At 36.2% G+C, this 25832-nt stretch overlaps 1 protein-coding gene across 1 annotated transcript in view; it reads left to right on the forward strand.

Annotated features, from left to right (window-relative positions):
• The window catches only part of Cftr (CF transmembrane conductance regulator), a 146612-nt gene that overhangs the window by 19593 nt on the left and 101187 nt on the right, over nt 1-25832 (forward strand). The window contains exons 3-4 of the mRNA XM_059257413.1: nt 9781-9891; nt 18890-18998. Of these exons, the coding sequence (XP_059113396.1) occupies nt 9781-9891; nt 18890-18998 (220 nt within the window). The remainder of the gene's footprint in view (nt 1-9780; nt 9892-18889; nt 18999-25832) is intronic.

Raw genomic sequence — 25832 nt, forward strand, 5'->3', positions numbered from 1 at the left:
TACCGGTACCTTACATCTTCCTTGTCTTGGCGGTGGCTCCAGCCGGTCTCCCTTTCCTTCCTCCTTCCTCAATTCTCCTCTCTGCTTGTCCCGCCTATACTTCCTGCCCGGTCACTGGCCAATCAGTGCTTTATTTATATAGAGTGATATCCACAGTAGGCTTTTCTCCTCTTTTCTCCAGAAAACTCTATCTCTGTCATTTTCAATTCTTGCACCCTTGAAAAAAGCTCTTAGAATCAGTCAGCTACGATTTCTACTAGACATAATAACTACCATAACTACTACACGTGGCTCCAGAAAAGTGAACACTATATGTGAATATCCAGATAGCACAGAGCTTTCCATATGTAAGCTTTCATTCATGCCTGTAGCATTTCTACTATAAAATTGTAAGGCCATCTGTTTCCTGTCTTCCTTATTTTATTTATTTTGTTTGTTTTTTGTTTCAAATATATTTTTATTGCCAATGGAAATATCACTCAGAAATTAGAAGGCAATGGTTTGACTTGGCTTTGCTGGGCAGGCTCCTCAAAGTGAACCCCTTGCAGGCTGCAAGCAGCTTCATGAAGCATTCAGTCCTATTGTTCTTGCCTTCTGTGAAGCTACAGTGATATTTGTGGTTTTTCTTTGTAACTTCTTACAAAGGCACTGTGAGGCTGCTTTTCTAGTGTACATGAGCACTCGACTGTAAATTACACTCTTTGTGTCTTCTGTTATCTCCTAAAATGGCCAGGAAATTTTCTTTCCTTATCTTTTCCTTTCTTTTTTCTTTTCTTTTTTCCTCTTCTTTCTTGTGGCCTTGCTTGTTACCTCTGAAGTTTAGAAATGCAAGTCATGTGAATGAATTAAACATGGCTTTTGCAAGTGTCCTCTTACTACAGTGCCGACATTTCTTAGTTTCTTTACAGAATCATAACATGACACCATTTTCCCCCCTCACAATTCATAGTAGTTCTAACATTTAAGTTTCTTGCTTTGGGAGACAGGAAAAAAAAAATGATGTATACCTTGCGTGTGGCATGTCACTAATCTTTAGATGTTCCCATGAGCTACCCACACACTTTGATATCATTCTTAGTAGCCACCAAGACATTTGCATATTTGGAAACAGTGAGTTTGAAATCACTATTGAAAATTTTCACCAGTTGTAGAAGCATATCACATTTAGAAAACCCTCAATACCAACACTGACGTCTGATATCTCCATGCTGCTTTCTTCCTTATAGCTTGATTGAGATCTAATTCACATACCAAACATTTTACCCACTTACAATATACAAAACAATGAAGATTTTAGCATATTCAGAGTTTGGTTAACTATCATTAAAATAAATTGTAGCAATTGCAGTTTTCATTATATGAGAAAAAAACTACACAACCATTAATAATTACTCCTCAGCTCTCTCATACCTTACATGCTGGTCAGTGCCTTGTCTACTTGAAGTGAGATAGAGTTATCTGGGAAGAGAAGACCTCTGTTGAGGAAACGCCTTCATCAGATTGGCTCATAAGCAAGTTTGTGGGGGCATATTTTTGTTGTTGTTGTTTTGATTAATGATTGATGTGGGAGGAGCAAGTCCTCTGTGGGCAATGCTGCCCCTGGACAGGTGATCCAAGGTTGTATAAGAAAGCAAATTGAGCTAAGTCTTGCAGTAGCTTTATGCTTAATGTTTAAATATCTTACAGGCTATTTTCCAAAATATACATACCACTTTATGTTCCCACTAGCAGAACACAAGTGTTACAATTTCCCATACCTTTGCAATTGTCATGATTATACCCTTTTACTAGGTATAAAATGGAATTTAGCTGTGGTTTTGAATTATATTTTCCTACTTTGTGAAGATATTTCATGTGCTTACTGGCCATTTGTATAATTTATACTTAGGATAAATTTTTATTCAGCTCTTTTGACCATTTTAAATTTTGGTTATTTGCTTATTATTATTTTATATGTCATATACAAATACCTCATTATAAATTTGATTTGCAGAAAGTTTTTCCTAATTATGTAGAATATCTGCTAATTTCCTTATGGTACATTTTAAAGCCTAAAGTTTTCATGTTCATTCTATCCATTTTTGCTATTATTGCTTATACTTCTGGTGTTATCTTCTAAGTATGTGCTACTTTTTCAAAGTAGTTATAAGATGGCAAATTAGACAAAAAAATAAGCTATGATATTACAGACCTATTTTTAAATTCTAACTCCATATCAACAAATTACTTAAGCATCCTTAGATCCAGTTTCAGATCTATATGATGGATATATAGATGTAAGACTGTTATAAATAGATAAAATAATTTATATGATTTTTAAAAAGATTGAGGCTATTATAATACTCTGCTAACTTTAGCTATTATTATTGTTGTAATCCCAATAATAAACTCTGTTGATATGAAAATTAAACCAAATCTAAGCAAAATATATGAAGAAGCAAGTTTATAGATGCAATGCTTCCTAGACAACATTGAATCTGGCTCACATGAAAGCCACATGTAGTAGTTATGGTAGTTATTATGTCTAGTAGAAATCGTAGCTGACTGATTCTAAGAGCTTTTTTCAAGGGTGCAAGAATTGAAAATGACAGAGATAGAGTTGTAACCTAGGGTTCTCTCTTCTTAAAGAAAAAAAGAGAAACCTTTTGAAATTTTCTTAGTATTAGATTTGTAGTAGAAGTCAGCAAGAATTGCTTTGTATTCAAGTGGAAGTGTTAGCCAAGATGAACATTTTAAGAAAGAATAAGTAATTTCATGAAAAATTAATATTGATATATGTATTATGTAGTCTTAGAGGTAAAACATATTTATTTCACCAAAAAGTTTGTTTATAGTTAATCATTGTTATGCATTTAGTTAATGCATTTGTGATGACATACAGAATTTCTTATATAACATAAAGGATTATTTCCTGTTCCTAAAGTTATATGTCCACTGCTAAATATTAGAAAAGAAAAGCAACTGAAAAGAAAATACACACACACACACACACACACACACACACACACACACACACACTTTCCAGAGAAAAACTTGCTTTCCCTAACCTTTTCTCCCTTTCTCTTTCTACCTCTCTTCCCCTCTCCTCTTCTCTATCTTTCCTTTCCCTTTTCCCCATTCACTCTCTCCTCCATCTCCTCCCTGGTTTATATTTAGAGGTATCTCATGAAATAGATAGACTTACTTTATTATTTAAAGTTTGGATTCATTTTGCCACAAAGTTACAAACTGGTTTCGATTAGACTTCCAGAATGCTTATAAACCTTAGGCCTTTAGAAGATTCTTTTTTTTTTTTTTTAGAATTTGTGATAATTTTGTTGAGTAGTAAGTAAGTAGCTTTCCACATCTTCTGAAGTTCATTGATTAGATTCTATTTTATCCATTTAAAACAGAATAACTATAATCCCTTTGAAAATGAGAGCTTTGTGAATGGTTTATCTCTCAAACACAGAAATGGCTAAGCAGTCATGCATAGTGTTCGTAAAGTCAATCATGCTGATCTAGTGGTCATTGCTTATATAGTCAGCAGTATAATGGAGATGTAGCAGATTTAGTGCCAAATTCTTCATGGAACCATCAGAGTGGAGGCTATCAGCCTGATAGCATTACTGTGATTTTAGATTGAATTTTTTATTTTCATTATTTTTTGTTTGAGAGTTTAATATATGCGTATAGTGTGTCTTGATCAATTCTGCCCCATGCCCTCTCCTCCAATTCCTCCTCTGTCACTGTCACCACCAAACCTCCCAAATTCATGTGCCATTTGTTTTTTACCCCCCCCCCAGTCCAATTAGTGCTGCTATGTGTGCATGAATGTAGGACCACCTGCTGTGGCACGTGTAGTCTCTCAGCTCTGGAGTCCTCGAACAAACTGGCTCTCCCTCTGTGGACAGCCATCAGTTGCCAGTAGCATCTCAGCTAAGCACAGGACATCGTAACCACTCCTGCCTTCATGCTTGGAGTTTGTCTGGCTTGATTTCGTGCAGGTCTAAAGTTAGATTGACTTCCCGAAGTCTACTTGTTTTATATAGAAATTTTATTAACTGGGTTCTATTTTAGTTTTTTTTTTCTAAAATTCTTTGAAAAACTACATATGGCTATAAAATAACTTTGAATCTAAGTTGATAAAACAATTGTGGCATTCAAAGTTTTTAAAGACTTTATAGAGGTTAGTTAACTTTTAGCATTAAATTCCACCTCCTCATAACCACTTAGAGAGTAGCTAAAGCAAATGATAGGACAGAGCTATGCTACACAACTGATTCAAACGACTTCTTTGTGTCTGGCTGCCTTCAATGGCTCTAGCTGGTTAGGACTATATAGACAATGGGAGATACTTTGAACTCATGTAAATTTATGGGGGTGATAAGTAAATTTCTAGTGTTTGGATAACTTTCACTTGATTTCTTAAGAACTATTTTATCTAAAAAGGAAAAGGTCATGAGAAAGGAAAAGGTCATGAGTGTGGGCTAACATGTCAGTTGTGATAGAAATGTCATACAACTGGTTGTTTTAGTATTTAGATTCACTTGACTAGTTTAATAAAAAGTAATGCTAAATAGTGTGAATGTATGATTTCTCTGTGTAAATGTGATTTGGTTTTGAAAATATCTGATACATAATCTTCATATCAAGTTGTAGTAGATGAAAATGCCAGGTGTCTCTGTTAGATTAAGCTAAATGTCAGCTTTAAATATGTGGCTTTTAGGAGGATAGGTTTTGAGAAAAATCAAAGTTTTAATAGCCATTATAATGGACAAATTATTAGGAGAAACTTAGAAATTGTTCTTGTTAAAGAACCCTGACTCCCCATTTGGCTCACAGGTCACTATAAACAGGCTAAAAGCCTGGTGCCCCTGCCTACATTTTGCATCTGTTTCCTTGTCTTAAAATTTTGAATTAGAGTCTTAACTTTGCATGTAGGTATTTACATCTCTCAAGTGGTATTTGTCTAAAAAATGATACCTAAGTTGTTTCGTCCTCTTTTAATGCACAAAGACAAGAGTGAGAAATCTTACTGTCCCCTTCTATAGCACCCCTTTCTAGACTTCCAAGATGCTCTTGCATTTCTCCAGTGATTGCTGTAAGACTGTAGTCACTCTGGATTCCAGGAGAGCAGAAGCACACAGACAGACCACTATGCACAAGAATCAGGCCCTCCACAGGGGCCGTCTTTCTCAGGAACTGGCTGGTTCTCACAAACAATAATGACTTATTTGTACTGCCTTGTAGAACAAGAATTGAGACCAGACCACAGTTTGACTGAGACTCTTTAAAGTGATGCACATGTCTTGCCCCTACCTTTTTGGTTTTTCCCTTTAAGTCTAAGCTGTTGCCAGTATCCTGAGGATGGACTTGGGGTGGGGAGCTACAGAACCCCCTTTTCTGTTCTTCACTCTGTGCCCACTTAGATTAAATCTCCTCCTGTCTTTTATCACTGCTCATCTCTTTGGCATAGTAGGACAGGTGACTGAGCATTGTTTTTGGCACTCCTAGAGTAGGGACTTCTGTCCTCAATCTCTGGGAACAAATTATTTCATTAGAAATTACACATCATTCTGTATAGAATTAGAGTTTTCCCAAAGAAAAGAAATGAAGTAGATAAACACAGTAAGATTAGTGTGTACGTCTTTAAAAACTAAAATGCTAGCATTGTTCATAATAAAACCTGAAGCTCCTTATGGTTAAGTGAAAAGAACAGTATATCTGAGATAAGGGCTTTTTTCCTGAATGTTAGTAAACTTTAAAAATATTCATATGCTATAAGTCTGCCACCTCATAATTGATTATCTAGTTCCTGTTAGAAAACCCCTAACTTGGAAAGCCATCAGAGTTTCTAGGAATACCAATTTATAAATCCATTGAACATATTTAGTGGCTTGTCATAAGGTCGTTTAGATGTGAGGGAAAAACTAGCCGGGGCACTGGAAGACAGAAGAGGAGCTCGTCAATGTAATGCCTTATGTCACCCCAATTGAGCCTGCTCAGACTCATGAAATACCTGAGTGCATGTGCTTTCTTTTTTTCTTTGAGACAGGGTTTCTCTGTGTAGCTTTGCGCCTTTTCCTGTATCTCGCTCTGTAGACCAGGCTAGCCTTGAACTCACAAAGATCCACCTGCCTCTGCCTCCCGAGTGCTGGGATTAAAGGCGTGCGCCACCACCGCCCGGCGTATATTGCTTTTTAATGGAAGAAATACTGAGGTGAAAGGATTTTGAATTGAACACTGTTCAATTTACACAAGTCCATCACTGAAAAGAAAGAGTGGCTTGAATTTCACATTAACATTGCATAGTGTCTAAAACTTGGATGCCTGGTTTCTTCAATTTTGTTTCATATTTCTTAGACTGTCCTATAGTTGACAGAGAGAACTCATTGTTAGGAGAAATTGATTCATTCTGCAGACAGCTTAAGATTAATAGATTTTAGTTTGGTTTTAAACTTTTTTTTAAGATTTATTTATGTGAATGAGTGTTTTGCCTCATATCAATTGTGTGGGTGTGTGTGTACACATATATATGTGTACTGCATGTGTGCCTGGAGCCCTCAGATGTCAAAAGAGGATGTCAGATCCCGCTGACCTGGAGTTACAGATAGTTGTGAGTCACCATGTAGGTGCTGGGAATCAAACCCTAGTCCTTTGTAAGAGCAGCAACTGCTCTAAACCACTGATTATCGCTACTGTCTCTAGATTTTAGTTTTTACAATTTACTTTGAACCGGTTTTAATTTGGAAGCATAAATTCAGGCATACTGTAGTGTAACTGCCAGGAAATGCTAACTAATAATTACAGATGGTGAGCTTGGATATTATACTACTGAATTTATTTGACTTGATGGTTGTTGGGCTATGGTTCTCTTGATAAAACTAGTCATAGTGTAATATAATACCTTAAAATACTCTGAGATAACAAAGATGAGTTTTCTAAAAATATTACACAGATTAAGAATTTTGAACTGAGCTGGAATGTCATTCATGAGAATGGCCACTAAATCTTATACATGGATCAAAAAAATTATTATACTTATAATTTTTTAAGGGCTTAAGAAGATTTTAAAATTTCTTCTAAATACCTTTTGAGGAATGGTATTAGAAGACAGTGAGGTTCTCATTTAAAACACCTTTTAAATGTATGCTTTTAATGATTTCAAATATACTGAGAGCACAAGACTGCTAGTAGGTGTAATGCATTTTCTTTTTTACTGTGTTCTACAGACCATCATTCTTTCTGTCCCATGCCATCAGCCTTCTGAGATTTCAAAGGTCTGCCAGGAGTGATGCACACACTTGAATCTTTCTAGCTGAGATGATTTATGAGCTTGCTGCTAAACATAGTCATTAAATATCAAATTATAGAACTTACATTACAATATGGTAAACAAAAGTTCAAGAGTTTATCACTTTGTGTTTATTTTATGTTTCGCTGTTATGGTATTGAGGGCATTTGTGTTCATTGTCTCTGAGGTGGTAGACATATTAATATTATATGCAGTTCAGTTCTCTTCCCAGTTCTGTGTTCAGTGATCTCATCTTTGGTATCTTGAACTAATCATAGTAAGAGTATTTATGAAGCAATGAATGATCAGCCTTTACTTGTTTTCTGGAAAAAGGATTATTTTTGTTTGCAGACCACACCTCTACCTATTTCCTATCAGTTTTCACTCCTCTGCCTTCACTTTCCTACTTAGGTGTCTCCTTTTATTACAACCCACTAATTTTCTTAAAGTTGAACATGGTAAAGAATGAATTCAAAAGAATGTGGAAGAATATTTTACATTAATAATTCAGAAGAGTTCTACGTCTCTGAGTACCATTTCCTAAGCTGGGTAATAAGACATCACCCCCTTTTGTTCTATTTGCTTAACTAAGTTTCAAAATGAAAATAACAACATGCTAATGATTGTGAAAGTTCTTTGGCAATTTCTAAACAGATATTTTAAAAAAATTGATAGTAAACCCCTGCTTCAAGTTTCTAAAGGGTAATGCCTAAGTCACAAAATTGCATCCCACATTGCTGCCTCCGTTTTATCTTCTATACTAGCTGCCACCTGTATTTCAACTTCACTTTTTGTCTGTGAGATACTGACTGGGGTAGTGAGTGCCTAGTTGTGGCACTCCTCAGATGACATCACCAGAGGCTCTGCATGGCTGTAGCACTTCTTCTCCTGATACATCCAGACCGCTATCATGTATATTCACTATTTTTTTCCTCCAGGACGAGTGACCTGTGAATCACAGTGGGTTATGAAGACTAAAGCTAGTTATTGCCCTTTGTTAAAGAGGGCTCTTGTTAAAATGCACATTTGCAAATTAAAGGGGGAAGTGACACATCAAACCATAGTCACTCTCTAATATCTTAGCAAGAAATGGCTGATGAAGTTAGTCTTAGGGTTGGACCTATTTGGATCATTCTTAAAGACAAACTACAGAAGAATTAAGGGCATAAGGCTGGTCCTAGTGAGCAAGCCAAAGACTAAGGTAGTATAAAGAAGAATGTGGACCCTTAGATGAGGGGATAAGAGTAATCATGAGGACCACCTAGAACATTATGCCCTGGAAAAGTATGTTGACATTTAACATGACATTTCGTTACTCTCTCTTGAATGACTTTGATAGAGAATGCTTTTCTGTTACGTGTTTATCTTGCTTCTCAGATAATGACTTTTTGTCATTTAACTTGCATTTTTATTTTACATCATTATAAAATTTCAATGATAATAAAACTTAGAAATCTCTGGGATACAAAAAGAGGTGGTGAGGGAGAAATTGGTTTTAAAAGCCACTACATCCTGATGAATTCCTTTCTTAAACAAATACATAAAATTTAAGCTGAGAAAACCTTCATTCTTTCTAATTTCCTTTAGAATTTTCTCATGATATATGATTTATGTTTTACATTTTTTCTTTCCCTCTCTGCCATTCTTCAACCATATATACATACATATATTTGAAAATGTGTAGTATTGTGATAGTGTGAATGAGAATGGGCCCCATAGGCTCCTGTATTTGAATACTTGGTCTCTAGTTGGTGAAACTATTTGGCAAGGATTAGGAGATGTGGGCTTATTGGAGAAACTGTCACTAGTGGGCAGATGATATATCAATTATATACATACGTGTGTGTGTCTGTGTGTGTGTGTGTGTGTGTGTGTGTGTGTGTGTGTGTGTGATTAGAATTTCTGATTTCTGTTTTTGTGAAGTTTATGCCTTTTCCATAGTAGTTAGAAGCAGCATGTTTGAGCAAGCAGGACTACTCTGCTTTCCTCCATCAGTTTCTCTAGTTTCCATCATAAATTGCTATTTACTAAATTCCTAAGAAATACCTACAGGGTAATGAGAAAAGAGTTGATGATCCCTACTTTCAAGCACCAATGTAGAGATAATTATATCAGCTAACTGGTACCAACTATTCGCTGTCTATCTTTATACTCAGTTCCTTTAATAGCTAACTCATTTCAGAATACCCTAGGCTACACTGACAAATTACGAGTATTGATTATCTGTCTTATGTTCCTCAGTCTGTTTTCCTCTCAGTCAAGATTAAACTGTAATAGATTACTTGTCTATTAAAAAAGAAGCAATGGCATTAGTTAAGAGGTGTTGAGGTTTATATGAGTATATCAAGTAAGATATGAATATTATTATATTTATATAAGTTGTCTTATTTCACTTTCATATTTCTTTATACATACTGTATTTTCTGCATGACAGTTAGTACCATAATCATGTCTGTATTGGAGATCTAATCAACAATATATCTGTCTGCCTTTCTCTCTTTTAGCTGGACCACACCGATTTTGAGAAAAGGGTACAGACAGCGCTTGGAGTTGTCAGACATATACCAAGCCCCTTCTTCTGATTCAGCTGATCATGTGTCTGAAAAGGTAGAAAGGTAAGAACTTATCCATGACTTTACTAGCAGAAGAAAGACATTTCTCATGTCTTTTAGAGAACAGAAAACTGACATGTTAGAGGTTTCATTTTTAAGTGGCACATTTAAAATAGGAGCATTTTATACTCTGGCTGAATCTTGATCAACTCAAGAATTGAACAATGAAACCATAAGTGAAAAATAATCATTTTCTTAGGAAGTGGCCTCTTTTACTAAAATAAATGATGTATATTCTCAGAATTGACTTATTTTTAAAAGACATGAAGGAGTATTTGGAAAGACTAAAATAACATCATTGTAAAGCAGATTATCTAATTTGTTTCCAAAATGTATGTGGCAGTAGGGATGAAATGCAGGCCCTTGTCCTTGCTTGACAAGCACTCTAACAATGAGGTACATTCCTAGCCTTGATCTTTTGAGACAAGATCTTAGCCCAAGCTAGCCTTAATCTGACTACATACTCAGGATGGCCTCAAAGCCACCTTTTTTTTGCCTTAGCGTCTCAAGTCCTGAGACTATAGGAATGTGCCACCATGTCTGACTTGCTTTCAAAATATTTTTTAGTTGAAAATGTTTATTTTTATAGTAGTCTGAATGGGTGTCACCCCCATAGGTTCATATATTGGAATGCTTGGCCCCCAGTTGGTTGGTGAAACTCGGGGAAGGATTAGGAGATGTGTGTGGTCTTTAGGGTTTCAAAAGCACATGCTGTTCCAAATTAGCTCTCTCTGCTTCATGGATGCGTCTCAACATGGAAGTTCTCAGCTGCTCCAGCACTGTGTCTGTCTGCTGCTGCTCAGCTCCCCACTAAGATGGTCACGAACTCACCCTCTGAAACGTTAAGTCCCCCAGGAGCTCTTTCTTCTCTAATTGCCTTAGTCATGGTGCCTTGTCACAGTAGTATAAAAGTAACAAAAAAATTACGTTAATCAAAACCTGTATGTTGGTTGAATATTCTTAAAATATTTCTGGTTTCTATTATGAATGTATAAAGTAGGAGTCGTTTAACTTTCTGATGTTACAACAAAATATGTTAGGATTCTTTGAAATAAAAAAACTTAGAGTTTGTGTTTTTTTCTTTTTAATTTTGGTTTATTTTGTTGAGAATTTCATACAAGCATATAATATGTTTTTGTCAAGTCCATCTCCTACTTCCTTTTATCCAATTCATGGTCTATCCTCCCTACCTCCTCTCCCTCCCAACTTCTGTGTACTCTTTTTTAAAACTCATTGACTTCACTTAGTGGTGCCAATATGTGGATGGGTATGGGAACATCTATTGGATCATCGGTGGCCTCTCAGGGGCTGCACCCACCCCCTCGAAGAAAAGTGACTCTCTGTCAACTACCAATAGCTCCCCAGATGGGGGTGGGACTTCGTGAGCCCCTCCCCCACCTGTTATTAAAAAAAAACCCACGGGTTGGAGCCAAGGGACCTTAGAAAGCCATATCACACTACAAAACTTATGTGGAGAATTTCTTGGGCCAGGGGGAACGCCGAGTGTGCCTCTGGGGATAAGGGGTGAGGAAAGAAAGAATAAGAAAGGAAGAGAAGAGAAGACTGGATGGGGGAAGAGAAGAGGTACAGACAGGGCCTCATGGAAAGAGAGAGGAAGGGAGGGGGAGGGGATTGCCTTTAATAAGGGGATTTAGTGCGTGAGTGTAGAGCCTAGCAGCCCCTCAGCACATGTGCACGGACTATGGCCGTAGGACCTGGGCTGTGTAAGAGTGCTGCCATGTCCAGCAAATGCTGGCAGCACATACTATTTTGCTAGAGATGTCCAATAACTCTAGCTCTGAAAGTCATCCCACACTCACTTCCATGATGATCTCTTACTAGATAGGTGTCCCATTTAGAGTTGAGGATTCCACAGTCACTTATTCTCTACACACTGGTCAGTTGTGGCTCTCTAAATTACTTGCTGTCTACTCCTTATCTGATGAGGGTTAAGACATACACTAGTCTGTGGATAAAGATAAGAACTTAGGTAGTAGGTTAATACTATGTCCACTTAGCAGAATAATAGTATTAGGTTCTCCCCTAGGGCTATGATATAGTCCAGTTAATGGTACCAGGCATAACTTCTATCTCATAAAGTATGCCTTCAATTCATCAGAAAGGGGTTGATTTTTCCTATATCCTACTCATGGACATACCTTTCCAAAGCTCATGTTCATTGTCGATCACATGGTTTACAAATGCATATGACTGTCACTTTTCTCCTCTAGCAGCATGCATAGAACTTTCCACACTATGATCACTAGCCTCTAAGGATGAAGCTTCTATGTTGGTACCTGATTGATTTTTCCACACCCTATGACTCAAGTATGCGGTGACCTCAGCAGTAGGGTCTTACCATCAAATTCTGGAAGCTAACCAAGAACATTGACAATTTATGGCGTTTAATGTTTGGTGGGGGGGGGGTGTCTGTGGGACCTCAGTGACCAAAAACTCTAGTACTATTACCAGTACCTGGCACTGGGATTTTTACTTGCTAGCCTATGGTGTCTAAGAGAGGCATTATCCCTCTGTTACATGGTAACTCCATTTAAATGTTTCTTATTTGCATGTATGTATATATTTTAGGAAATTTTTACAGTAATATTTTTGCTAGCTTATGTCTTTTGTGTTTTCATTTGAATTTTAAGTTTTTTCAATTTCTGTGAAGTATTGCATTGGATATTTATGAAAATTTCATGGACTCTATAGAATGCTTTTGATAGAACATCCATTTTCATAATATCAACTCTACCTATCCACAAGTATAGAAGATACCATCTTTTGTTATCTTCTTAAATTTGTTTGTTGTCTTAAAGTTCTCATTGTATAAGTCTTTTACTTCCTTGACTAGATTTATTCCAAGATACTTTATTTTTTGAGGCTATTGTGAGTGGAATTTTTCCCTCATTTATTTCTTTGTATGCATGTCATTTCTGTAGGAAGGCTACTGATTAGTTTTGTGTGTTGATTTTGTATCCTGTTTCTTTGTTGAACATATTCATCATCTGTAGGAGTTTTCTGGTAGAATATTTGTGGTCTTTTTATGGAAAGATTCATACAATCTAAAAATAAGAATACTCTGACTTATCCCTTTTCTATTTATATCCACCTTATATACTACTATTGTAGTAGATATCAAGCACTGTGTTGAACAGTAGTGGAGAGGGTAGGGTGAACATCCTATCTTCCTGATTATAGCAGAAATGCTTTGAGTTTTCTCAGTTTACCGTGATGTTGGCTGTGGGCTTGTTGTATATTCCCTTTAGTATGTTGACATATGTTCCCTGCATCCCTAGATTCTCCAGGACTTGTATCATGAAGGGATGTTGGAATTTGTCAAAGGTATATCTACATCTAAGGATTTATTCATGTGGTGTCTGTCCCTGGGTGTATTTTTTGATATATTGCATTTATTGATTTATGTTTGTTGAATACTCCCTGCATCGCTAGGATGAAGCTGGCTTAATCATCATATGTGATATTTTTATATGTTCTTGAATTTGATTTATAAGTATTTTATTGAGAGTTTTCACACTGTGTTCATCAATAAGACTGGTCTATAATTCACATTTTTGTTGGGTCTTTAAGATTGGTTAATAAAAGTTTTGTAAAAATAATTTGGGAATTTTCTTTCTTTTCCTATTTTATGGAACAGTTTGAGGGATGCTGGTATTCTTTGAAGGTCTAGTAGAATTCTGTACTATGTTTTTTTAATAGGGAGGTTTAATTACTACTCTCTCATTGGCTGTTATGGAGTAGTTTAAATTATTTATTTAATATTGATTTAGCTTTATAGGTCATATTTATCCTCAAGTTATCCATTTCTTTTAGAGTTTGTGGTTTACTTGCAGTTGTCTGTTAGGTCCAGTTGATTTATGGTATCATTTTAACTCCAAAGTTTCTCTGGTCAGTTGTTGCCCAGATGACTTGTCTATTGGTGAAACTGAGGTTTGAAGCCACTCATTTTTGTAAAGAAACTGCGTGTGCTTATGTTTGGTATGTATGGATTTAGAATTGTACTATCTAAATGTAATATCCTCTTAATGGATTGTTCCTTAATGGATGTGATGTGTCACCTTCTTTATCTTCTGAGTAGTTTTGGTTTGAAGTTTTTCTTGTTAGGTATTAGAATAGATATGCCTGCTCATTTCTTAGTTCTATTTGCTTAGAATACAATTTTTTTTTCCAAGACAGGGTTTCTTTGTGTAGCTTTGTGCCTTTCCTGGATCTCACTCTGTAGATCAGGCTAGCCCCAAACTCACAGAGATCCACCTGCCTCTGCCTCCCGAGTGCTGGGATTAAAGGCATGCGCCACCACCGCCCGGCTTTAGAATACCATTTTTTATGCTATCTATTTATAGCTGGTATCTATTGTTGATTGTGATGTATGCTTCTTGGAGGTAGCAAAAAGATGGATTCTTTTTTCTAATCCCAGCTCCTAGTCTATATCTTTCAATTGAGGAGTTGAGACTATTAACAGTTTTTTATTGAAAGGTGTATATTAATATCTGTCATTTTGTTGTTTTATGGTAATTTTTAGACTTTTGATTAACTGCCCTAGAATTCTTTATTCTCTGCAACTTCTTGTGAACTCTATTTATCCTGTTTTCAGACTCTAGTATTCCTCCCAGTATCCTCTGTACAGCTGGCTTAGTGCTTGTAAATTCCTTTAATCTCCTTTATCATGGAAAGTTTTTATTTTTCTTTAAATTTTAATAGATAATTTTGCTGAATATAATAGTGTGGGTTTACAATTATGATTTAGAACTTGGAATATACCTTTCCAAGCTTTTCTGAAGAAACAATAATTCATGAGGATGAGGCTATTAATTTGGGAGTGAGGTATGGGGTTATGGAAGGAGTTGGAGGAAAGGGACTTGGGAGGGGCTGGAGAAAAGAAAGAGCAAATTGATATAATTATATTTTGATCTAAAATGTAAAAAGCAAATACATTTTTAAAATAAAAGTTTCTGTTGAGTAATCAGGTACTATTCTGATGGCCCTGCCCTTAGAGGTGACTTAACATTTTTTCCTCTTAATCCCTTTCTTTATTCTGTACATTTAATGTTTTAACCATAATATGTAGTGAGAATTATTTTGTGGTCCTGTCTATTTGGTGTTCTATAAGGCCTCTTGTACTTAGATTGGCATCTCTTTCTCTAGGTTTTGCTGTTTTCTTATATAGTTTTAATGACAGTATTTGTAAAGCATTCACTATGGGGCTCCAGAGGTTTCACACATTATGGTCATATATATTTTTAAGACTCATTGCTTACTTTTACTCAGTAATCCAATTCCTGTACCTTGTCTTCTAGCCCCAATTCTGTTTTCTACATGATCCATTCTACTGGTGAGGCTTCCCACTGAAATTTTTATTTTGATTATTGATTTTTCTTTGATTTCTAGAATCATTTGTTTTTCCCCCAGCAATTCTGTTAGTTGAATTCTATTATCATATCTTGTATTGACTCCTTTATTTCATTAATCCCTTTGTTCTTTTGTAGTATATTGATGCCTTATTTTAGTTGTTTGAATATACTTATAATCTTCCAGGTTATCTTTATTTAGGTGCCATAATTGTGAGAGTAATAGTTTGTGGAGGAAACATGGCACCTTGTTTTTTCATGTTGATTTCATTTCTGTGTTGGGACTTGTACATTTGAAGTGGTTTGTTGAGATCCCTCCTCTTCCTCCTCATTTTCGTTCAAGTCACCATCTTTCAGTGTAGGTATCTGTAATGTTCATGAGAGGACTAAGTCTCAGCAGGGTTGAGAATGCCATTTCCATTTGTAGGGATGTTGCAGGAAATTTGGGGCAGAGTAGGTAGCTAAAAAAGGGTGGCCAACGTCCCTGCTGACTGCACAAGGATGTGGAGTCTGGGCATCTCGTGCCAAATTCCTGCGAGCTGTAGTCAGGCCTTGTGTAGGTTGCTGGTGGTGAGCACCTGGAGTGTCACCTTCAAAATCTGAATGTGTGGATGCTATTCTACCTCATGGAAACCTTAAGGTAATAGCTATTGAATATCAAAGAAATTTAAAAATTTCATAGTTTTGAGGATATATTATGTATCATGCATAATTTTTCTAATCTTGACCCCTCTGGAAGATAACCATAATTATCTTCAGCCACAGCTTAGGGATAATGTAATTTGCCAACCACTGTATGATGAAGCTATAATTCAGTCCAGGTGAATTTTTCATAGTTCCCCTTTCTGAGTTTTGGTTGGGGCCATTGAGATTGTGAGTGACAGAAGCCTAATCACCTAGGTTTATCAATTAAAAGGAGGACATTTAATAAATAGCTCATGAAGCTTAAACTCTGTGAATGTCTAGGTAGAGAACTAGTCATGGGAGTCAGTGAATCCAAGCACGCAAATGTCTGCTGTGACATTTGTCCTGTGCTGACTTTTTTCCTTAGGCTAGCTTTCTTTTCAGGTGGACCTCTCAGAAGTTATGCTCATACCTTTCTATGCCACAGAAACTCTTCCTTCCTCCTTCCCTCCTTCCCCCTCCCTCCTCCCCTTCCTTCTTCTCCCTCTCTGTTTTTTCTTTTATCACCAAATTTATAGAATTATCTGACCCAACATTATTTTTCTACTTAGTTTTCTGACCCCCATTTTGATAATTTTAAAATACATCTATTTTGTTTTAATTCAGCCTCTTTGTCTAAGAATAGATAAATTCTAATAACAAATAAATGCTAACATTTATAATTGTTGTTCTTATAATTTTATATCTCTTCATCTTATTTTTTATTAGAAATTTATTGAAATTACACCCTTGGGAAGTGACCCCAAGTCTTTAGTTTGGTGGTAGACTCCACTGGTTCACTTTTGTGGCCATGAAATTGAATCATCTGTATCACTGCAGTATGAAAACCACACACCCACTCTAAGTTCCTAACTAACTTATGAGCTTTGCAAGTCTAGAACTCTTACCCCTCATTGAGCCTTTTTAATGTGCTGCTGGATCAATGCTATCTACTCTTGTTAATTCCTCCACTATAGTTACAAATTATTCAAGTCCCACCAATTAAAACAACAGCTTTCATTTCTCTCAAGTCACTACATCTCTCCCATTTCATAGCTGATGATTCTCCGCTGCTCTGGTCTTCACTGGTCTATCATCCGTTTATATCTCAATACCTGAAATAAGGTTTCTGTTCTGACCATGTTCCTACAATTGCATTGATGAGGGAGACCAGAGACCTCTTATCAAATGTGATGCTTTTTTGTACTTAATACTTCACTGTTATTGATATCTTTATCTTGAAACTATTTCTTTGGTTTATGGACAGTCCCTTTCCTACATTTCCTAGATATCACTAAGTTCTAATGAGAATTTTTAATGAGACCTATTCCTTGCATGGAGAAGATGCTGCTGCTATATACTTACTTTTGTGCCCTATTATTGATTCATTAAATATCATAGATGGAGAAACAGGCTCCATGTATGTGAATGAAGAGCAGAAGAGGAACATGGGTTGGTTAGGCTTTATAGATAGGCTGCCATTGGCAGGTTTCATGGGGGAAGTCATGGTCTTTGTATTGAGATTGCCAAGCTTTTCATCAAATCTCAGTTGTATGTTCTTCCTCTCACATGATGTAGAACCAATTTAGCTATGAAAATTGGATAATAATGAGAATAGCCATTCATGAAATACAAGGCCATTATCTAAATATTCATTTCTTGTCTGTGGTTCATGGGATTTTTCCATCTCAGAACAATTTGAAAATTAGCATGAAGGTGATACTGAGACATACTTTATTCCATTGCAAAAATAAAAAAATACTTTTCTTAATAGACAGCAGTGGCAACAACCTCAAAACAACCAGCTGATGCTCTAGGAGTACTGAAAATAAAACTCAAGTATTAGACTTCAGCTAGTTTGTCAGTACTATTTAGTACCTATCCGCACTACAAAACATTGTTATTTTTCTCGCTTTTCAAAGACCTATACACTACAAAATGATTTCAGGAGTTGGATGCTAAAGTTTAATGATGATTCTTTCATGCTTTTTCTTTAAACATCCAAATAGGTTTTTCTTGTGTTAAATCATTAAAACGCTCACCTGATGTTCCCCTTTCATTAGCATGTCTGTTGGTATTGTCTTTGTTCAGGCCTGTTTCAGGCAACCAGATTATTGAAGTATCATGGGTGTAGCATCCCTAGCATTTCTAGGAGACACATCTCACAGTAGGCTTTCTGGCAATTGGGGGCTCTTTCAGTGCTCACCCCCTTCTTTCCTGAGCCCCACCTCTAGACAAAGAACTAAAGGTAACGGAGAGAGACATGGTCTTTCCCACAGGTGAGCTCCCCAGTGGGCTGTCCAATACCAAGAGTTCAGCCCTGAAGTCACGTACACAAGCAAGGCTAAAAGGACTCAGCAGGCTGCATATGTGTGTTACAACAACAATATGTGTTACAGTCAAAGACAGAGAGGCTATGAATTTGAGAAGGAATGAGGAGGAGGGGCGGCGAGGGGTTAGAGGGAGGAGACGTGATGGAATTATATTAATTAAAATTGAAAAAAAATTTAAAAGATCCACCTGATTTTTTAATTTATTATTTTGTTTAAAAGTTAAATATTGTGAAATCTGTGACATTTAAAAACATATAAATGTCATGAAATGAGGGGGAAAGCTTAGAATAATCTATTTTTGGATCTTGTCCTGAGCACCAATGCATTCTACATATTATCCATTATTTGTTCACCCTCGCCATCACTCTGAAGAAGCCTAGTGCACTTCCTTAACACACACAACTTAGTAGTTTCATGAAATGAAGCCCTGCAGAGATATTACATGACAGAGCATCAAATTCCACCAAATATCTGATTGAGTCGTTGGTACTGGGGACACTTCACAAGGTTTTGTCCTTTTATCATGGTGTGATAATCTCTGTGAACATACTTGTGGGTGGAAGCTATGAAGGGAAATAGAGTAACTCAGAAACTTGCACCTGCAGCTCATTGATCTCGTTTTCTTATTCTTTGCAGAGAATGGGACAGGGAACAAGCTTCGAAGAAGAACCCCAAGCTCATCAATGCCCTTCGGCGATGCTTTTTCTGGAGATTCATCTTCTATGGAATCTTGTTATACCTAGGGGTAAGACTCTCACTGGTAAATATAGTGTCATGTATTATTGAGATATAGTAGTTTGGTGATTATAGAAAGATAAAAGGTTATTATAAGAGTCTATTACGCTGGAGAGATGGCTCAGAGGTTAAGAGCACTGGCTCTTCTTCCTGAGGTCCTGAGTTCAATTCCCAGCAACCACATGGTGGCTCACAACCATCAATAATGAGATCTGGTGCCCTCTTCTGGCCTGCAGATGTACACGCAGGCAGAACATTGTATACATAATAAATAAATAAATCTTTGCCGGGCGGTGGTGGCGCACGCCTTTAATCCCAGCACTCGGGAGGCAGAGCCAGGCGGATCTCTGTGAGTTCGAGGCCAGCCTGGGCTACCAAGTGAGTTCCAGGAAAGGCGCAAAGCTACACAGAGAAACCCTGTCTCGAAAAACAAAAAACAAAACAAAACAAAACAAAAAAACAAAAAACAACAACAAAAAAAAGAGTCTATTACAACTATAAACACAAACCACCTAAAATTAAGTGGAAACTCTTGAGATGCAAGTTTCAATTTACAGTTGGTAATCAAAATGGATCCAGTAAAGCAAATTACTTGTTTAAAATTTTTTCTCTTATGAATCCAGATCACGACATCTTGAAAGTCTATAAGATTACTGGCACCTTTACTTTTCTGTGTTCAAAAAGAAAATGTTGGAAGACGGTATCATGACAAGAATAAGGACCCATTCAGTCAATATATGGAGAGGTGTTTATGATATTTTGGAAAAAAATATATAATATATATACATTGAATTGTTTCCCAAAACGTAGCACAGGTTTTAAATGAAGCAGTGAGGTACACTTGAATGTATTTTATCAGCAGCCTGGCTTCATCAGTGTAAGGAGAATAGCAAGCCTGGACACCCAGGCTTTGTGGTGTTTACTGACTTAGGTTGTGCTCCCCAGGTGATCTCAAAAGTGACTTGGATGTCGTTTTCTGTATCATTAGTGTCACCTGAATGCTTGGTTGCATCCTGTAAAAGAGAGTAACAGTGGAAATATGTTGTCTGCTTTAATAACTCAGCACTATAACGCGTTGGGTGTTCTCTTTCGTTGGACTGACTTGTGTTGTATCTCCTCTGGACTTTACCCTCAGCTAGCCAGGCTTTGGTTTCTCCTCAGATCTGTATGAACCCATCCATGTACAGCTATACTACTTAAAGAAGTTTACTTTATCCTGCCCAAGAAAAATTCATTAACAATTTATATTGACAAAATTGACTATAATTAGGTACAAAATGTTTTATAATGCTGTTATCTTCTAGAAGAAATTCTTCTGGGGCTTTTCTCAACACACACACACACACACACACACACACATGAATATAAATATATGAGTGCATAGATTTTTATTTCTTTGTAAGTAAATTCATGTGTATTATAGTCTCATCACATTTATATATAGATAGATTCATATATATCATATTCACATATAATAAATAATGTTTTATGTTATATATTACAGATCTATTATTTATGGTTAGATCTATAGATCTCTCTATGTATCAAAGATGATAAAATTTCTTACAGTATAATATGTGTTATGAAGTACATATATATGAATATTTATATACATAGAGAGAGAGAAAGAGGGAGGGAGAGAAGAATGAATTATCTTTTAAAGGTATCTTTGAGGCCATTTTTATCAGTGACCACATCCAGAGAATTTGAAGCTATTTTCAGTCAAGATCTACTAGTGAGTAGAATGTCAGAACAGGGAAATGCAGTAAATAAAGAGAAATATTAACACTTTTCAAAATTAAAAATATCTAGCTGAAAAATCTCAAAGTTATTCACAATGTATTAATTATCTGTGAGTTGAGTGATTAAAAGTGCTTTTGAGCTAGCCAGAATCCTGGCATGTTTTTCTGAACCCATCAGAGCTTTTAGATCCAAACATCAAATTTCTGCTGGTACCCAGCAGAATATTGGTAAGGAAAGGTCCTGATGGGAGAGAGCAGCTGAATGTGCAAAGGCATGAGGAAGAAAGTGAACACGCAACAGTGTAGTAATGCTGAAGGTGCTCTACCCTTCTCTTCCTCCCTCACCCAGCCCACACAAAGACTCACTGAGGCTACACAGTTCAAAGTTGTAAAAAATTGAAAACTAGATCTTACTTAGGTAAGTATAATTTCCAAGGCATTTCATCTATTAATTTTTTTCAATTTTTATTTTAAAAATTTTATTTGACATACACAAATTGTTCTTATTTATAAAATGTACAGTGTATATTTCAATATATGTATACATTTTCCATGATCTATTGAGAATAACCTATAAATCACTCCAACATTTATCATTTCTTTGTGGTGAGATAATTGAAAATCTCTCCTGGCTCTTTTGAAATATTATTGTTACTATTTCACAGTAGATCATATTCCTTCCACCTGTGAAGTTGTAGCTGTTAATCAAGTTTTCCCTGTATCCTCATCTCTACTGCTCTTACCAGCCTCTGCTTTCTTTATTCTTTCAAGGACTTGCAGTGAGAGTGGGAGAAAGTTTAGCCATTTTAATAAGCTTCTATCTGTCAAGTAACTGATGCCATTGCTCTGTTGTTTGTACTGTTCTCTCTGGGCATTTATGCTTCCTATTAAATAAGCAAAGATTATGGAAACTGCTGCAATTCTTGTATAGATCTAGAGGGACATACATTCCCTTGGGAGGGACAGACATATGTGTTTATATCCTTGGTCTCTGTATATCATGGTAATTGTGATATAATAACGATTTGGTTAGTTTCAGTACTGATAGAAAAAAGCACTATAAAATTTGCTTTCAACTGTGAAAGGTTAAGAAAAAGGAAATACCATCACAAAGGCCCTTATTTCTACAACAGTGATGCAATTTTAAATCATATTAGTTATGGTACGTCCCCATTAACTATGCACTTGTTTTTCTTTATCTGACTCAGCAGCCAGACACAACATTGTCTTTAATATTTAAGACTTCCAGTGCAGAAGAGCAATGGGCTATTGAAAACCTGAGTATGAGAGTCAATTTAAGATATCCTGAGGGAAGCTAAGTAGAGGGCATCTGTAAACATATCACTGACATAATATGATCACCAGAGAGCATTTGTTACTGTAAGAATTGACAAGTGTTTACTATGAAGTATTCTTGATTCCATGTTTCCATCCCTGAACAGAGGCAAATATTAGTTCACTTTAAATCATCCCAGAAAGCTAAAGGGCTTGAAGAAATCCTGGTACTCACAATGCCATAGTTCTTAAATTCCTCAGACTGTTAGAAAAGAGGATCTGTCTCTTGTATTTAGACAAACACGAGCCTTTGAATTCAAGCCTCTTGCTACTGATGGAAGGGTGTATTGGGTAATTCTGCACTCGCATAGGCTCTGCCTTGGGCACTTTAACTTTTATATATCCCTTCAATATGAATGCTCTTAGAAAATCTGTAGGCCTGCTGTCTAGGGTTCACTTCTTTTGTCCCACCCCCTTGTTCCCCATCTCTGGCTGCTTCTGTGGCTGCAGCAGACTTCTGCACTCTGAACACTCCATAAGCCTGCTGTATCTCAAGTATTTATTTCTTCTCCGAGTAGTGCTCCTTCCTCATTTGTCTTCCTTGGATCCTGCAACTAGAACACTGAAGTTCATAGCATCCTTTTTGAAAAGTAAGGATTTTCACTCTTCTTCACAGTGACCAGTATCCACTCCAGATAATTCATTCAATACTTCTCCCTTCATTTTCTATCAGATCATTTGCTTAATGAAAGGGAAGATGAGCATTCCTTTAGATAATGTGCAACAAGTCTTCTGTTCTTCATGTATTTGTGAATGAAGTTCTATGTCATTAGATGTTCTATACCTAATTAATAAATTCTCTAGTTGTATGAAATTAAATTACAAGTTATTGAGTATTTAAATTATTTCCATTTTATGGCTAGTGAAAGTAGTCCTTCAGTACACACTGATTTGATAAAAATTAAATCTTGGGGTAACTTCTAGACTCAAAGTTTACAAATATAGCTAGAAAATATGTAATTTAATTTTCTAGTACAACTTTGGAAAAGTTGAATCTTTACTACCAATTGGTATTATCATCTTTAAAATTTCTAAGTGAAAAGAATATATTATTATTTTTACCAGCATTATTTTTATGCTTTTATATAGTCATTATCCATTTACATTTCCTTTTCTGTATATGAATTGCCCCTTTACTCTGTTATTCTATTCTTTTTTGGTGTTTGTCTATTTGATACTAGAAGATTCTCTCTAGACTTTATTGGCCTTGCAACTTTATTCTAGAAATTTTTAATTAGTTAAAACATTTCAAAGATAGGGTCTTATTATATAACCTTGGTTGGCCTATCTCATCTGGAATCCACTGTGAGGTCCAGACTGGTCTGACTTCACAGAAAACCACCTGCTCTTCCCTCCTGAGTGCCAAAATAAATGCATGTGCCACCACATGTGGACAAATTCTTATTTTCTAACCATTATAATTTTTAATTGCTGCATAATCTATGTAATTTTTTGTTTTTTTGCTTTTATGTTTTTATTTATGTTTATGCTTTGTTTCAGAGTTCTATAAAACTCAAATATTATGCACAGTGCGGGTATCTTTGGTTTTACTTTAATTTTAGTGTTTTAAGATTTGTTTCCTTATAGGTATGTATGTATGTGTGCGTGCATGTCTGTATGTTTACTGGATGAGTGCAGGTGCCACAGAAGCCAGAAGAGGGCGCTATGTTTCCTGGGACTTGAGCCACAGTTTTGATATGCTTTAGGAAGGTGCTGGGAACTAAACTGGAGTCCTCCAGAAGAACAATATCTTCTTAACCATGGAACCATCTCTCTAATGTGGGAGCCCATAAAGGTTTCCTAGTTAGATTTGAGCTTGCTTTTCACAGCAAGGCTTGAAAAGGGGATGGCTTGACCACGTGTATGGTCACTAGGTGTCTGAAATGAGCTGCACTTGGCTGTGGTAGAGGGAGGTCTTTTGCTCCACCCCTTGGCATTCCTTTAAAAGTCCTTTGGCAGATACAGTCAGGGCCCAATGGATAAGGATCCAGACCCTCCTGAGGTTATTCTATATTTCTGTATGTGTCTCTCTCCAGCTATATTTTTATCTAATATTCCTGCTGCTCCTGCTCAAGAGTACCCTGGGGGAAAATAGGGGTGGGATGGCCCCCCAATACTCTAGCCCCAGTCTGTGCTTTATTATATCATGTTTTATATTTAAATATCTAACCCATTTAGAATTCATTTTGATGTGTATATATATAAAATATAATTTAATTTTTTAAAGCTCAGATTCAGCTTTTCCATTCTTGATTGGATAAGCTTTACTTTCTGCACTGAATTAAGTGCCACACATTATTATATCTTAAGTTATTACATGTATTTGCATCCTTTCCTGGAGTTTCCAGATAAATCAGTAGATTTCTTTGTCATAACATCCATTAACTTAAACCCTCACATTGTTTTTATTCTTCAAATGGTTTCAATTAGTATTTATTTCCAAATAAATAATTTTATTTATTTAATTTTTATTTAACAAATATTTATTGATTAGGTACACTTACTAGGTATATTGTATGTGGGATTGGAACTTTTGTGGCCATGTGAATAGATAGCCCCTGTCCTGGTGCTAATTTACTTTTAAAATGTACATTAATTTTATACAATATATTAGGGGAACCATAATCTTTGCAATATTTATTTTTTTCTTAGTTCAGTTAGTTTTTAGTGTACTTAATAGTGTCTGGAGCCAGTCACATCCATATTAATAATGGTGCTTTTTTACTTTTTATATATTCATAGCAATCATTTTTCTTATTAAATTACCTTAGGAGTTTCAGAAAGATATTATTAAGTGGCCATAATAGCCAGTGTTCTGTTGTGTTCCTGACACCAAAGTATGTGTTTATCAACTGTGGTGCTGATTCCTGATTCTGAAGGAGCTTCTTTCTTAGGTTAACAAGGAGTTAACCTTTAGCTTTGTTGGAACTTTTACCAGATACAGATATTGTTTTTCAGATTAATTTCTCTGTTGTCACTGTGCTACTCACAGGTTGTTCAATAGTATATTGGTATTCTGTTAAGTTGACTTCTTAGTATTACCTGCCCTAATATTCTAAAGGTAAAGCTATATAAAACATGCTTTAAACAGGTGGAGGTAATAATGATATTACTTAGTGGCTGCCCAAGACATAACAAAGAACTCTTAAACTTCATGTGCTAGCCAAACACTCTACCCTTGAGCTAAGCTCCCTGCTCCACAACTTGTGGCTTTTTTTTTGTTGTTGTTGTATAAAGATGCCTTGGGATAAGTCCATATAACTTAGCTACAAATCTGAGTTTGCCCTTCTGTTTTTATTGGAACTTCCTTTTACAGTCTGACTGTCTGCTCAACACAGACTTTCCTTTCTCTAGAAACATCTCACTTTGTCAGGTACAGTGGGAGTGGTTTAAGGAGATGCATTCAATTGCAGTGACTTTGAGCTCTGGCCTTGAAAATCTTATGTTATAGCCCAAGTATATCCACCAGGAAGTGTGTTCAAACTTCCCCTGGGTGGCTACTCTGAGACCTAAAATAATTCCCACGTGAGTGCAATCCCTTTAGCTATTTTTACTTGATCACTTACCCAGATGACAGTTGGTCTTTGGTTGGAAGGAAGTATGTGTGGACTGGCCTGGATTTCATACTCCTCCTCTTGCAGCCTCCCAAGATAGGATTATGGTCATGTGTCAAAACTCCTGGCCCCAGATGGTCTTTTGAACTCACACTGTTCAGTTCTATACCTCTCTGAGCAGAAAAAATATATATAGTTGTGGAAAGAAATGGA

This window comes from Peromyscus eremicus, chromosome 3, assembly GCF_949786415.1.
Source record: "Peromyscus eremicus chromosome 3, PerEre_H2_v1, whole genome shotgun sequence".
NCBI lineage: Eukaryota > Metazoa > Chordata > Mammalia > Rodentia > Cricetidae > Peromyscus > Peromyscus eremicus.